The sequence below is a fragment of the Phoxinus phoxinus genome (genome assembly GCF_949152265.1).
Source record: "Phoxinus phoxinus genome assembly, chromosome: 25".
Taxonomy (NCBI): domain Eukaryota; kingdom Metazoa; phylum Chordata; class Actinopteri; order Cypriniformes; family Leuciscidae; genus Phoxinus; species Phoxinus phoxinus.
This window is the reverse complement of record NC_136900.1, coordinates 23,765,720-23,781,898: the sequence shown is the minus strand read 5'-3', so window position 1 is coordinate 23,781,898 and position 16,179 is coordinate 23,765,720. Positions and strand designations below refer to the sequence as shown.

At 40.1% G+C, this 16,179-nt stretch overlaps 1 protein-coding gene across 1 annotated transcript in view; it reads right to left on the bottom strand.

Moving 5' to 3' along the window:
• Nucleotides 1-1,003: 1,003 nt before the first annotated feature.
• Nucleotides 1,004-16,179, bottom strand: part of abtb2b (ankyrin repeat and BTB (POZ) domain containing 2b) — a 64,395-nt gene continuing 49,219 nt past the window's right edge. Inside the window, exons 4-17 of the mRNA XM_079604638.1 lie at nt 15,224-15,376; nt 11,318-11,483; nt 11,138-11,227; nt 10,562-10,663; nt 8,574-8,670; nt 7,744-7,879; nt 6,553-6,827; nt 6,204-6,382; nt 5,426-5,531; nt 5,073-5,175; nt 3,318-3,408; nt 3,170-3,238; nt 2,839-2,952; nt 1,004-1,307 (exon numbers count right to left, since the gene is read on the bottom strand). Of these exons, the coding sequence (XP_079460764.1) occupies nt 1,104-1,307; nt 2,839-2,952; nt 3,170-3,238; nt 3,318-3,408; nt 5,073-5,175; nt 5,426-5,531; nt 6,204-6,382; nt 6,553-6,827; nt 7,744-7,879; nt 8,574-8,670; nt 10,562-10,663; nt 11,138-11,227; nt 11,318-11,483; nt 15,224-15,376 (1,885 nt within the window). The 3' untranslated portion in view covers nt 1,004-1,103. The remainder of the gene's footprint in view (nt 1,308-2,838; nt 2,953-3,169; nt 3,239-3,317; nt 3,409-5,072; nt 5,176-5,425; nt 5,532-6,203; nt 6,383-6,552; nt 6,828-7,743; nt 7,880-8,573; nt 8,671-10,561; nt 10,664-11,137; nt 11,228-11,317; nt 11,484-15,223; nt 15,377-16,179) is intronic.

The window sequence follows — 16,179 nt, the reverse complement described above, 5'->3', positions numbered from 1 at the left end:
CAAGTGTCTCGGGTTAATTTTTTTTTATTAATTCAAAATAGTTTCACTTTCCATGTGGACACGGGCTGATCCAGTCTTCGTTGTTGTGGTGATGGTTCATTTTCCTCTGATTCCGGCTCAAACATAATAAGGTTTTATCATTGCAAGAGCTGAGTCATCGCTTCGCATGCATCAGCCGCTATTAAACAGTTGCGCCGAATCCGCAAATGTTCAGGCTGGGGGCGTTAATAATTGATGCATAGGCACTGACGTTAGCCAATCATAACAGTGGGCGTTAACACTGAACTCTTAAAGGGGAAACACCCCCAAAACAGACTGTGTGAATCAGAGGATGAGAAACAGGGTGGGAAAAGGTCATAAATCACTAAATTTTAAAAGTTTTTTGTAAAAAAAACTATAGTAATACTATAATTGCACCTAAGGGAACATAATAATAAAATAAAAAAAACCATGTCATGACCCCTTTAATTTATGTTTTGTAGGTAGACTTGACTATATTATTAAAACAAACCATTAAAACTATTATATATGTACACACACAAGACTGCAATGAACCCATTGTAATATTTGCATACTTAATTGTAGTCTTCTGTTGTGGTTTGGATACAATTTTAGACATGTTTTTTTATATATATAACTTTATTTACTTGGCATGAAACAAGATAAAATAGCAACTTAAATAATCTCACATCTTTAAATAGAACATGTCCTTGTCTTTCTCCATCACAAGATTCATCTATAATAGCTTAAAATAAAACAATTATGAAGGGATAAAAAGATACGCTCCTGTCCTCCCACTTTCGCCAAACTCTGTACAACACGGCGTGATTTAGGAGTGGGAAAACTGTTGTCCACAATCTTAACATACTTTAGTTCGATAGCTTTAGCCACTCAAACGCTGCAGCATTTAATGTCAAGCTTGTGTCCATTAAATGATTATTTTTTAGAATTCATGAAACTGTCCACAAAGCTCAACTTCAGTCAGTCCGTCTTTTTTTTCCAACAGCATTTCCTTTTCATATTTCCTCAGGCTTTCCATATAGTCTTACACATTCATGTCCTTTCTTCTTTGTGTATTTCCTTCTATTTTTCCGTATTTTCTTTCACACACGAGAAGTCACTAGCAGTGAGCGTAGTCTGCGCGCTAACGTTGCCTCGAGCTCGTCCAGGAGCGAGTCTTTCCCAGATCCGCCTCGTGTCCCGGATCCCAGGATCAGCGCCCGGAAGGCTTCCCTCTCCAACAGACCGGCCATGTTCTGCAGGAAGAAACCTTCACAGTGTGTGCTGAGCTCCACTGCACCGTGAGCCTGGGGGAATAAAGAAATAGCATTCGGTAAGAATTATTAAATTGTCATTTTTTAAAAAAAAAGTAAATATTAGTCAAATTGACCATATTGTCATGTTTTGTTTTTGTCATAGGGCTGTGAAAAGATTAATCGCAATCAATTGAAAAGTTTGTGTTTACATAATATACTGTGTATAATTTTTTGTATTAATTATATAAATACACACACATGCATGTATACATTTAATAAATATTTGCATGTATATACTGTGTGTGTGTATATATATATATATATATATAAATTAAAATATTAACCACTTATCAAGCGCACCCCCTTTTTTTAATAGACATTAAAATGCACATGCCGAACTTAAATGGTTGTAATTCAAGAATGCTTTGGAATATAGATGTAAGATTGGTCTTGTTTTTAAGAAGACATTTGGCAGATTTCTGTAGAAGTGAAATAAATTAAGAAAGTTAAACAGAAAAAAAGTTTGAGTTTATGAAAATGTACAACGTTAAACATTTAATTATTCATATTTTATATAAAATATATATTTTCAAAACCTGGTGGACTCTAAAACTGCAAAAAAAACCAAAGGCAAAAATCTGAACAAGTTTTAGGTTGATAAAAATTTTAGGTTGATATCTCAAAAAATAAGCGTTCAGTGAGATTTAGTTTGGGCGCAGTACCACACTTCTCCACTAGTGGACATTACTGCCCATATAACGGCGCCTCCATCTCCATATGTTGTTTGAGTGATCTGAACCATTATTTTTACAATTTTCATGCAATTTATGAAGTAGACATCCTATTCAGAAGTAGTGTTGGAAGTTTTGAAAATGAATTCAACCTCTAAGAAACATAAAAAGATCACGTATGTGCATTATAGCTCGCTGACACATCACTAATGCTGAATCTATCATTTTTTTTCTTTATATTTAAAACATTTTCAGACCTTTTTTTCTAAAAGAATTGAATGGATGCTATCTTTTGAACTCTTGGCATGAAAACAAACTGAGGTTTCTACCATTCTTTCATGATTTTTCATGTTCATCACTATTTCAAAATAAAGGTCTGAACACGCCTTAGGAGTATGAACATATTCTTGTTGCAAATTGATACATTACGGCTCCTGTGTAATATATTTTAAAAATCAGTCACCAAAAATTAAACCTAGAGATTGTAAGCTTTCAAATGACATATAGTTTGTCAAGATTGGTTTAGGTTTAGTATAGGATATTACTATTTTAAATATATAATGGCCGGTGCCAATATAAGGGGTTAAATAAATACATAATTATACACATGTAAACTCAAACTTTTATTTTGGATGCAATTAATAGTTTCACAACCCTTTGTCATTATCATGGTACAACATTGTAGAATGTCATAATACCACCAAAACACTTCTTACTCGTTACAAAGGAAAGGTTTGGTCAGTTTTACATTCAACATTATTCAGAATCTTTTTGATGGCATGTGTTTGTTTATACTTAGATTTTTTTTTATGATTATATAATATTATGTAAATATATATATTTTTTTTTACCTTAGCGGTTTGGTAGATGTTCACAGCATTGTCAAGGTCAATGCTCTGAGCGCAGAGGATTTCACAGTGCCGCTGTAGCGCCCCCAGCTGGAACAAACTGGCCGCTGACAGTAACTACAGAAGGGAAACAAAAGGGTTATTCGTCTTATTACTTGCTTCAATCTACACACATATTTTAGTGGCCAATCTCAATGAATGTGAAAAGATAAATTTTCCTCTTAAATGATTGCAGGTCAACTCAAGAGGTTCCACTGCACAAAGAATATTCCCTTCCAGTTTCTTTGGCAAAGGCCGTACTTTGCTGTGTTGGACTGTGTCTTGTGTGTCTTACCTCCAGTAACTCTGAGACGCCCATCTTCAGAGACTCTGCCCCCCCGCAGTACAGGTATGACATCATCATCTGGGTAAACACAACGAGATCTTGATTAACTCCTGATAACGTCTTGGAAGGAACACCATGTTTTCGCACGGGTTCATACCTGGAAGATGTTGTACTTGATGTTGCTGATCTCAATGTCTTTGCGGGGCTGAGAGCTGTCCGACCCGTTCAGTGCCAACAGAGTTTTGAACCTGGTCCCAGAGTAAACATGCTTTATTCACAACGGTTCAGTTGTGTCAAACTAAAATCTACTGTTTGAGACATGTGTTGCAAGTAGGGATGCACCGAATCCAGATTTTTTGGGGTTCGGCCGAATACCGAATCCACTGGTTAAGATTCTGCCGAATCCGAAACCGATTACCGAATCCACTGGTTAAGATTCTGCCGAATCCGATTACCGAATCCTACTCCCATCCTCAGTCCATTAAAGGAGAACTCCGGCGCAGAATGAACCTTTGGTCTAATTACACATTGTTACCTAGTCAACCGTTATCTGAGATTTGTTTTCATGATTATCAAATGTAAATAGTTGTATCTCTAAAAACAGTTTAGCCTATAACGCTAGTATAACGCTAGTATAACGCTAGTATAGCGCTAGTATAAAGCGCATTTGGATCGGCGGTTCGTAGATCGATTGATAGAGACTGTTTTTCAAAGATGGCTTCTGCCTGTATTCGTGAAGTTGACTGTATGTATAAAATATCTTCTTATTAAACTGTCTGGACACTTACACAGTTCTCAATGCTTCGGTTTGAAGGTAGGGACCCTCATTATGCTACCGTGTTAGTGTGGGGCTATTTTGAGCCTTGTTAGTGGTATTAACAAGCGATTTTTATTTGTCATTACTCTATGCCCTATACACTAGCGTTATACTAGCGTTATAGGCTAAACTGTTTTTAGAGATAAAACTATTTACATTCGATAATCATGAAAACAAATCTCAGATAACGGTTGACTAGGTAACAATGTGTAATTAGACCAAAGGTTCAGTTTGCGCCGGAGTTCTCCTTTAACACAATAAACACATCAATGAAGTAAACAACGTCCACAGCAGTGGATTTTTCATTTTATTTTATTTTAACTGTTAAAAAAAAAGCAACATTATCCATTTTAACAGCGGTGATGTTGTATATTGTTTAGGGTCCTTGCCACCACGAGACAAATCGTCATTGCAAATTGAACATGTAGCTCGACTTGAATTGCCGCCGTTTGACTGAAAGTACTGCCAAACAAAACTTTTTCTGCTCACGAGTTCCATTATCAACTTCTCACAGCCTACGACATTCGAACCGTCCACTACTGTAACAAGTGGAAATAAGGAGAAAAAAGAAAAAAAACGAGTGGAAATAAGGTGTGGCCCCTTTAAGAGCTGCGCCTGCGCGCGCCCTGTCGGCAGTCTGTATTGTATGCACCTCGATACCCCATGTATGCGGTTTATTTCAGTTTGATGCTCATTTTTATCTTATTTTATTAAGTAACGCTGTGGATGGTAGAACGTGTTACATGAGTTCGATTGGGGAATAAAGTGCGAGTTGTAAGATGCCAATCGCCTCCATGAGTCTGTCTGGCCTCTGCTATAACTTTAGCTGTGAGCTTCCGGTATCCCTATTTTTCTTCCTGACACAACGCGTTACACTACGTAGACACCTTCCCGTAATCAACGGCGGCGTGACGTCGTCCATCGTAGCGCACGTATTATATTACAAGCTTATAGGGTTCGGTTCGGTGGAAAATAATTCTAAGGTTCGGCAGAAACCGCCCCCCCTTTAAAAACCTCAGTATTCGGCCGAATCCGAAACCGAATCCTGGATTCGGTGCATCCCTAGTTGCAAGATAACACAGTGTTTAGGCTCACCTGTCGGACGCTGTGAGCAGCAGAACCCCGTGAGCATAGAACGGCTTTCCCTCCACTAGGAACGTCACGTCAGACATCTCTGGGTTGTTCAGGAAGTGAGGGTCTGCGGAGAGATGAGAAATCAGACTTGCTCAAGATTTTAACAGAGGAATCATTTACAGACTGAAAGAATTAGCAAAATCTAGGAAATTCTACAACTTTAATATATGCACTACCATGTAAATTAAAGTGAAATAGCCAGAATCAATGACAAACAAACTTTAGTTTTTTTATTTTAAGTCAATGTTGGGTCATTTAAAGTGGATCCTGTCAGTGTTGCCAATTCATAACTGTAACTGTATGGAGTGAGTTACCAAGTTGAGCGGAGAGAGCGGGCTTCTTCTCTTGGATGGGAGGAAGTGGAGCAGGACCGTAACAGTGACTAAAAATGATGCCCAGCTGTTGGTTTATTGCCTCGTTCTGTAGAGGAAAAGAAAGAATTAGTCATAAGGAAGTTTTATCTAGAGACTACCACTGCGTCAGAAATCCCGTACTGAGTAGGTACTACGTTTGAATTTGAATTGACTTCGCGACTGTTAAAAAAGTATGAATATGGGTAGTATGAACTTGAAGGAAATTCGGACGTTCTACATCCGCCACGTTACTGTCACATGACCTACCAGCGCCAGTTGCGTCACTTCACTGCCATTCATGATGGGAAAGTGAAGTGTCCATCGAATGCATACTACTTCAGAATCTCGGCTAAATAAAGGTCATCCGGGGACTTTTCGCCCTCTGTTTTTCAAATACTATGCATTCGGACATACAGTGCTACTCTTTTGGCATACAGTATAGTAGGGAAGTTCTCTATTTCGAACGCAGTGCAATCATTATTTATAGACCTCTTCACACCAAATATGAATTTTTGCCATAAAAGCAGCTCAAAAATATTTTAGAACATAATGCATGTCCATTTCAGATCCTCAAAATGGGAAAAATGTTAACAACAATGAGCTGTCATGTTTTAATTCGAAGTCTAGTTACATATTTAATTGTTCACCATCTATTGACATAGACAAAAACTTTTTTTATATAGATGCTTTTGTCATAACATTGGACTTTCTATGAACAAATATCCAGGTTTTTTAGTACCTTGTTTTTTTTCAGGATGTTAAACATCAAAGGAAACCCAACGCTGACTACTTCCTCACAGTAGTCCTCCTCTTTGATGGAACTGAAGTCTCGTAAAAGCGAGAGCGTGACTCCGGCTCTGGACTTCAGCTGAGCGCTGCGCAGCGACTCCAGCCATACATGAAGCTTCCACGGCACTCCTGCGGGATCAGACCATATTATGAAGATCATGCTAGATAGCTCAGCTTTGTGTAGCTGTATCACTGAAAATCCATATTTGAAAATGAATTAATGAAAGTGTCACTCTATGATATCATCTATACTAAGTGTATTCTCTGGAAATCTGTTGTTATATATGCGTGTAACCTACCCAATGATCTGAGCTCCATGGTGACGTCCAGATAGCCGTGCTCTGCGCTGTAGAAGGACGCCTCCTGCAGAGCTTTCATACGGGCCTTACACAGCTTGGGCAGGGCATCTTCTGACAGCAGGCTGAGGTTTGGGGATGGAGGAGGGGGTAGAGAGTGTCCGTTCCTGCCGGACGCCCGCGTCTCGCCCTCCACGCCCTCCGCCAGGATCTCCTCCAGCGAGAGCACGTCTTCCCGCACCTTCTGAGGCTGAGAGAGGAGCTTCCTCAAAACGTTCCTGCAGAACATACTTCACAGTTAGTTCAGTGGTGGTGGATGGATGGTGGATAAATGGTTGTCTGGGTGGATAATTAAAGATTTGGCATATGGATGGACAGATTGATAAAAATCTAGATGGGATGGATAGCTGGTGAATGATTAGATGGGTAGATAGCTGGCTAGGTAGAAAATCAATGATTGGAAAGATGGATATTTTGATACAGAGGTATATAGGGTAATGGGTATATACAGTAGATAGCGGGAGAGAGAATGAATGATTGGATAGACGGATAGTTGGCTGAGTGGATAATAGATTGATAGACAGAGATAGATGGATTGATGAATGGATAGGTAGTTGGTAAATTATTAGATGGGTAGACGGATATCACTGGGTAGATATGAATGATTGGTCAGATGGATAATAAATGCTTGCGCATTTAGATAGATAGTTGGCTGATGAATGATTAAATATAGGAAGATGGCTGATAGATGATGAATGATTGGACAGATAGCGAGATGGATAGATAGACGTTGGCTTGATGTATAATGAATGATTGGACAGATAGCTAGAGAGTTGCTGAGATGGATAGATAGAGGTTGGCTTGATGTATAATGAATGATTGGACAGATAGCTAGAGAGTTGCTGAGATGGATAGATAGAGGTTGGCTTGATGTATAATGAATGATTGGATAGACAGTTGCTGAGTGAATAATAGATAGATAGACAATGAATTATTGGACAGATAGATTGATAGAAAGCTATGATAGCTGAATAGATAGATGATGAATGATTTGACATTGATATTCTGTAGATGTACAGTGACATATTTCCTAAATATGAGATCATTATGTGGTAATGCTGCTGTGTATGTGTTGTCATAACTGATGATATCCAGAGGTCACGAGTGTGTTAGTATGATGATGGGAGGTATTACCTATGGCCATGTGCGGCGGCGTGACTGAAGCAGTTCATGTCCTCATACAGCGATGATGTCAGAGTGTTGCCGTCCTGGGACCTCAGCAGGGGGTCTGCACCCCGCGCCAGCAGTAAACTAACCATCTCGTAATTCCCTGTGAGAGTGACCGGAGGAGAAGCAAAGAAGAAACAGATGGTGAGGTTGCAGAGATGTGTAAGATAAACGAGAGAGAACCACAATAAAAGAAAAGAACGCAATTCATGATCATTACTGTAATGATGTTGGAAGGGTCACGTCTTGAGGAATCAACTCTTCCTTGATCTTTAGAGATAAAAGAGCTTGATGTACTATAACTTTAAGAACTCACAACATCTTTCTTGTCCAAAATCTACTCTACTCTTTAGATTTCTGACACCGGAAAAGTGAAATATTAACATTACCGCCCACATTTACAATAAATATTGCCGGTTGAAGTTCAGAAACTTGGCCCACCTCGTCACGGTGAGGTATTTAGGATAAAGTAGGACAGATAGTGGTTAAGTATACCAAACCTTTTACTTACTAAAGGTAAAACTAAATATAACTCCTTTGAATGTTGCAGAACCTCTTGTTGAATGTCCCCACTCATATAAAAGGTTTAAAAAAACCAAACACTTGAACTGTTGCAAAACACGTCTTCCTGACCCAATTCTGTCAACTGTGGTACAGTTTGGCTCCGGTCTGCCAACACATGGCCATATTTTTAGGGATTCCTGTTTGGGATGGGAGTGACCAGCCTTCCCTGGCAGGCTGTAAATCTAAGCTGGAGGAGGTTGTGTGAGAGTGAGGGAGTTGTGCTACACACACACCTGCTGCAGACGCCAGCTGGAGAGGCGTCTCGGCGTTACTGTCCTGTCCGTAACGCACGGCTGCTCCTTCCACGTTTGCCCCGGCGTCTAATAGAAGCTGAAGAGACAGACAAGCATTCATGTTAAGAAGGTAACAGCAAAAACTACAGCTAACAATAAACACAAGGATCAAACGTACATTGTGTGGCTACAACTTAAGTGAATAATATTACATTCCTTACAAAAAAAATACATTTATTTAAGTGTGATATAAAGTATACATACTTTATACTAAAGATACAAGTGTGTACTTTTAATCTACTTTTTATGTAGGCTACTTTTCAGAGATAGACTTAAAATTATACTTAAAGGGTTAGTTCACCCAAAAATGAAAATAATGTCATTAATGACTCACCCTCATGTCGTTCTAAGCCCGTAAGACCTCCGTTCATCTTCAGAACACAGTTTAAGATATTTTAGATTTAGTCCGAGAGCTTTCTGTCCGTCCATTGAAGCTGTATATACAGTATACTGTCCATGTCCATAAAGGTAATATAAACATCATCACAGTAGTCCATGTGACATCAGTGGGTTAGTTAGAAGTTTTTGAAGCATCGAAAATACTTTTTGGTCCAAAAATAACACAAAATAAGACTTTATTCAGCATTGTATTCTCTCCCGGGTCTGTTGTGAATCCTTCACAGTTACGCTGATGGCGTAAGACGCTGATGACGTGTTATCCGGTGCGCCCAAGCTTCATTTATAGTCTGAGGGAAACGCACGCTGTAAAAGTGTCTCATCCGCGACATGCACATTTACGCACCATTAAAAAAATGATATCCACGCAAACAATGTAGAATAGCTTGAATATAGCGTGCGTCTCCCTCAGACTGTAAACGAAGCTCGGGCGCACCAGATGACACGTCATCAGCGTCTTACGTCAGCAGCGTCACTGCGGAGTCCTGAAGGCAGATTCACAACAGACCCGGGAGAGAATACAATGCTGAATAAAGTCTTATTTTGTGTTATTTTTGGACCAAAAAGTATTTTCGATGCTTCAAAAACTTCTAACTAACCCACTGATGTCACATGGACTACTTTGATGATGTTTATATTAACTTTCTGGACATGGACAGTATACTGTATATACAGCTTCAATGGAGGGACAGAAAGCTCTCGGACTAAATCTAAAATATCTTAAACTGTGTTCTGAAGATGAACGGAGGTCTTACGGGCTTAGAACGACATGAGTGTGAGTCATTAATGACATTATTTTCATTTTTGGGTGAACTAACCCTTTAAGTATGCTTTGCTTCTACTGAAAAATACATTTGGCCTAAACTTGTGTAAAGTGCTGTTAAAGGTCTATTTAAAACAAATACAAATTTAGAAACCGTGTAGTATACTTAAAGTGCTAAGCATAATGTTAAGTTCACTTTAAGAAACATTTTAAGTCTATTTGGAGAATATAAACTATTAAAGTTTGTTTACTGAGAGTATACTTGTACTTTCATTAACTAAAAAGTGGGCTAGAAGTCTATCCTCTGGTTTCACAGACAAGGCAATGTACTATGTAGCAATGTTGTCTAGTCCCAGGCTAAAATGCATGCTTGAGCTGTTTTAACTGAAGTCAACTTGCACAGACATATCCTAAAATATGTCAATGCCATTGTTTTCTCTCAAGATTCATATCAGTAAGTAGTACATTGATTTTAGTAGGCTATACTTGCAACAAAGTATACTTGGAAAATATTCAATTAACTTGAAGTATTCTTTGAAAGACATACATGGATGTCAGTAATACCATATATTCATGGTACAGAACCAATTGTGCAAAAAGAAAAGTAAAACAATGATGTTTTTAAAGTTTACTCTATTCGTGACTAACTAAGGTTAAGGTTAGTGTTTGTTTCACTGTTGTGACTAGGATGACCAATGCAATCTTTAGAATCAGCTGTGGGGTTTGCGCTTGACTGGTTTAGAAAACAAAAAAACAAGCAGCTCTTTACCTGAACTACAGATATATGTCCATGTAACACAGCGAATGTGAGCGCCACCCAGTGGCGGCTGTCTGGATAGACTGAAGGGTGTTTGGGAGAGCAAACGGGTACCTGAACACAAAAACACTGTCAGCTTTCATACAGGGACGTGTTCCATTTCTTCACAGAAAAAATTTACAACATTACAATAAAAAATAATCTGACAAATTATTAGGCTAGCTTTATTATTATTATATGAATGCAAAACCTTTTTTCCCCATTCAAAAAGGTATTTTTTTTATAGATTTATGGATATTTTTTCTAGTGTTTTTAGAAACATATACAACAGGTTATCAAAACATTTTTTAAATATTAAATGTTTTTAAAATGTAAAATTTTAATATTGTTTTTGTCCATAGACTTGAAAAATCTCTAGTTGTGAAAAATTTATCCAAATAACTTTTTTTCTTTTTCAAAGAATGCTTAAAGTTTGCCAACAATTTTGCTAAAATTTTTGGTAAATATTTTATTGACATTTAATCCCATTTAACTGACCTTAACATCCACAAATAGTGACAGACTCATATAGCAACTGGTGGTACTTACCGCCACATCCAGATTGGCTCCAGCGTCAATCAGCATCTGGACTAAAGCTTCGTCTCCAGCTGAGCAGGCGTACATCAGCGGGGTCATACCCTGCACAGGTGCAGAGAGAGCAGAGTTGGACATCCGTGTAACAGAATGATGTATAGTTTGGTCTCAGGAGGTGTTCTGATCTTACGGTACCTGGTCATCCATGCTGTTGACCCCATCCGGCCCCAGCAGCTCGATGGCCTGGCCGATCAGATCAGTGCGGCCACAGTTCAGCATGCGGAAGCCCAGGTCCAGCTGGAACTTATCTGTGGCCGCTCTGGCATCCAGACGCCGGAAGGAACTGAAACAGCACTCCGGCCTACAAAACACAGAAGAAGAGTTAGAAAACACGCAGAAACCAGGAGGAGGACGACAGTGAGTTAGTGGAATCAAAGTGACTGTGGGTGAGTGAGTGAGTGAGTGATGGAGTGAGAGAGAGAGTGGATGAGTGAGTGAGTGATGGAGTGAGAGAGAGAGTGGATGAGTGAGTGAGTGATGGAGTGAGAGAGAGAGTGGATGAGTGAGTGAGTGATGGAGTGAGAGAGAGAGAGTGGAATGAGTGGATGGATGGAGTGTGAGTGAGAGAGAGAGAGAGAGTGGATGAGTGATGGAGTGAGAGAGAGAGAGAGAGTGGATGAGTGAGTGAGAGAGAGAGAGATAGAGTGGATGAGTGAGTGAGAGAGAGAGAGAGTGGATGAGTGAGTGAGTGATAGAGTGAGAGAGAGAGAGTGGATGAGTGAGTGAGTGATGGAGTATGAGAGAGTGAGTGATGGAGTGAGAGAGAGTGAGTGATAGAGTGAGAGAGAGAGTGGATGAGTGAGTGAGTGATGGAGTGAGAGAGAGTGGATGAGTGAGTGAGTGATGGAGTGAGAGAGAGAGTGGATAAGTGAGTGAGTGATGGAGTATGAGAGAGTGAGTGATGGAGTATGAGAGAGTGAGTGATGGAGTGAGAGAGAGAGTGGATGAGTGAGTGAGTGATGGAGTGAGAGAGAGTGGATGAGTGAGTGAGTGATGGAGTGAGAGAGAGAGTGGATAAGTGAGTGAGTGATGGAGTATGAGAGAGTGAGTGAGTGAGTGAGTGAGAGAGTGAGTGAGAGAGTGGATGAGTGAGTGAGTGATGGAGTGAGAGAGAGAGTGGATGAGTGAGTGAGTGAGAGAGAGTGGATGAGTGAGTGAGTGAGAGAGAGAGTGAGTGAGTTAGTGATGGAGTGAGAGAGAGTGGATGAGTGAGTGAGTGATGGAGTATGAGTGAGTGAGTGAGTGATGGAGTATGAGTGAGTGAGTGAGTGAGTGAGAGAGTGGATGAGTGAGTGAGTGAGAGAGAGAGAGAGTGGATGAGTGAGTGAGTGAGAGAGAGTGGATGAGTGAGTGAGTGAGAGAGAGAGAGTGGATGAGTGAGTGAGAGAGAGTGGATGAGTGAGTGAGTGATGGAGTGAGTGAGTGAGTGAGTGAGTGAGAGAGAGAGAGAGAGAGAGTGGATGAGTGAGTGAGTGAGAGAGAGTGGATGAGTGAGTGAGTGAGAGAGAGTGGATGAGTGAGTGAGTGAGAGAGAGAGAGTGGATGAGTGAGTGAGTGAGAGAGAGTGGATGAGTGAGTGAGTGATGGAGTGAGTGATGGAGTGAGAGAGAGAGTGGGTGAGTGAGAGAGAGAGAGAGAGTGGATGAGTGATGGAGTGAGAGAGAGAGAGAGAGTGGATGAGTGAGTGAGAGAGAGAGTGAGAGAGAGAGTGGATGAGTGAGTGAGTGATAGAGTGAGAGAGAGAGTGAGTGAGTGATGGAGTATGAGAGAGTGAGTGATGGAGTGAGAGAGAGAGTGGATGAGTGAGTGAGTGATGGAGTGAGAGAGAGAGTGGGTGAGTGAGAGAGAGAGAGAGAGTGGATGAGTGATGGAGTGAGAGAGAGAGAGAGAGTGGATGAGTGAGTGAGAGAGAGAGTGAGAGAGAGAGTGGATGAGTGAGTGAGTGATGGAGTATGAGAGAGTGAGTGATGGAGTGAGAGAGAGAGTGGATGAGTGAGTGAGTGATGGAGTGAGAGAGAGAGTGGATGAGTGAGTGAGTGATGGAGTGAGAGAGAGAGTGGATGAGTGAGTGAGTGAGAGAGAGTGGATGAGTGAGTGAGTGATGGAGTGAGAGAGAGAGTGGATGAGTGAGTGAGTGAGTGAGTGAGTGAGTGAGTGGATGGATGGATGAGTGAGTGAGTGATGGAGTGAGAGAGAGAGTGGATGGATGAGTGAGTGAGTGAGTGGATGGATGGATGAGTGAGTGAGTGAGTGAGTGAGTGAGTGAGTGAGTGAGTGAGTGAGTGGATGGATGGATGAGTGAGTGAGTGAGTGAGTGAGTGAGTGAGTGAGTGAGTGAGTGAGTGGATGGATGGATGTGTGAGTGAGTGAGTGGATGGATGAGTGAGTGAGTGAGTGGGGAAATGGATAGTGTTGGTCATTACATGGTTTCATGAGTGCAGTGCTGTGTTTTCCTCAAGTGTTTTTAAATCATTAAGAATACGGCTTGACATCAGCACGAGGATCAGTGCAAATCTGAGGCTTTGCAGCAGCTCTGTGCCAATGTGTTAATACAGTCAAGTCACATAAGGAGTCAGCATGAGCTCATGTCTGATACCTTCAGCTGTGAGACACTTTAAGTGCCTGACTGTTTTTCAGTGTTTAAAAGTCTGGTGACATTTTAAAACACATTTAATTAGTCTCACAAGGTTGTGATAAAAACATTTGCAATAAAAAAATAAACTTGGAAAACAAGGTCACCACAACCTTTAAAATCAGCATGAAATTTGATCCCCCTTGCTTTACAGTATCTAAGGTATTCTGAATGTTGCTAGGGCAGGGGTCGGCAACCAAAAATGTTGAAAGAGCCATATTGGACCAAAAAAAAAAAAAAATCAAATCAAATCTGTCTGGAGTCGCAAAAAATTAAAAGCCTTATATAAGCCTTATAATGAAGGCAACACATGCTGTAAGTGTCTATATTACCTTTATTAGCCCCCTCGTATCAAAATTATAAGTAGGCGACAAATACATAATGAGCGAGGCGACCGTTATTTCAAATCTGTCACTTTATTGTTTCCATGGTTACGCGTCATAGCTTGTCATGTGACACAGCGCAACTACAACACAGCGCTGAATGAATAATGATCTGCTTTTATGTAATTTTTCCTTTTTTATTAAAAATATTCACACATTTATTAGCATTAGTATGAAACTGATATTCCGATTGTCAAATATGTGCATGTGGATGTGTTTTGTTGTATAAACACCTTTATAACGATCGCGTTAGTTGCGCGTGATGAGCGGCGCCATGTTAGTTTGTGCCACAGTTCAGAGAATCGGATCTGTTGGATTTACAACACGTCAATTCCTCCACTTCTCCCGAAATACATGAAAGTAAGTGACTGGTGAACTGGGAGAAGAAGAGGGTAAAATGTAAAGCTACTTACACGATGTGTATCTGATATGAATAAAACGTGTCATCTATAAAGTATTATTATTGCCGTTTCCATAGACATCAGTGTATATTTTACAACATCAAATTCATTGTTTTTTTTTTACTTATGTGATTCTTAAATGTCTTAAAACTAAAATAACCATTATGTGGTTGAAAACACTGAATAGTTGTGATATATGACAAGCACTGAGCGCGTCCGTCTCTGGCTCAGCGCCAGTCAACGCGCCACGTTGGAATTTAGCAGTTGATCACGTGATGCACTGACCGTTATAATCAAACCGGTGTGATCGTACGTACGTGCGAAAGGGTTAAAACTATTTTTTTTTTTTCCATTTTAATTTTTTTGAAAAAGCTCCAGGGAGCCACTAGGGCGGCGCTTAAGAGCCGCGGGTTGCCGACCCCTGTGCTAGGGTGTTGCTATGGTTGCTAAGGCGTTCAGGGTGTTTTTCGTGTGATGCTATGGTGTGTGTTCTAGGGAGTTTTGGCTGATTATCAACGTCTCTATGTTATTCTGGTCTGTAGATTTCGCTGATGTTCCTTCATGCAAGTCTAGGATTTTCTTCACTCATTGTCAGTCAGGATGTTTTACGATATGAAAGTCTTACTTGAGCAGTCTGGGCTCGCAGTCTAAGCCGGGCAGGAGGAGCCGTGCTGTCTGTCTGACATCATCGCTGTCCACCAATAAGCTGCGGCGATGCTCGGCGTGAACGATGGCCACACGCATCCACTCCATCAGCGGGGGGAGGAGGAGGAACGGCCTGGGGAATGCAGGAAAAAACAACACGTACTTTAGATTGTTTGGTTGAAAAATGGTTGCAATATTAATAACAACAGAGTTAATATGCGATCCGTCTGGAAAAAGACACCACGGTTCGAAACACGCATGATTCTCGGATTAATTGCAACATGTTTAACCATCAGAGAGTGAAAGTTTATCATTTGCACATTGCTGTCCTGTCGGTTTAAACATTCAAGCGATTTTAAGCCATTTGAGTGCAAGATGATGCGAAAGAGAACTCGATTTGGAAACTCACGCTGTTTTCTGTGCGCATTCACACACAGTTTCAGTTCTCTTGTGCTTGAACGGACACACACACACACACAAGCAAAATTATGTCAAAATGCCCGCCTCGTGAGTGTTCTCGTAAACGCAGTTGCTGGCTTACAGTATGTGAATGTACACAATTGAGAAAGAAAATTGATGCGTTTAATTATATTGGATCAGTGCATTCGGTCTTAAAGTGACGGCAGCCTAATAAACCTGCCGCTGAATGTGTCAATGTTAATCAAACTAAAATAGAAAGCTAAAATCACTTTTTTAGCTTTAACAAAGATTAATTATATTTAATTTATTCAGTGATGTAACGCAGTGTTATTTTACATTCTATTAGATTTCCGTAAAAAAACATAAAGCACTTTATTTCATTTGTATCTTTGTTGTATAGTATTTATCTATATATGTAATTTGTTTATTATTTTCTATGCAGATTCACTCCCCTTTTGAAATCACCTCAATTATTCAATGGTTTATTCTCATCTGGTGGAACTGTTTTCATATCGC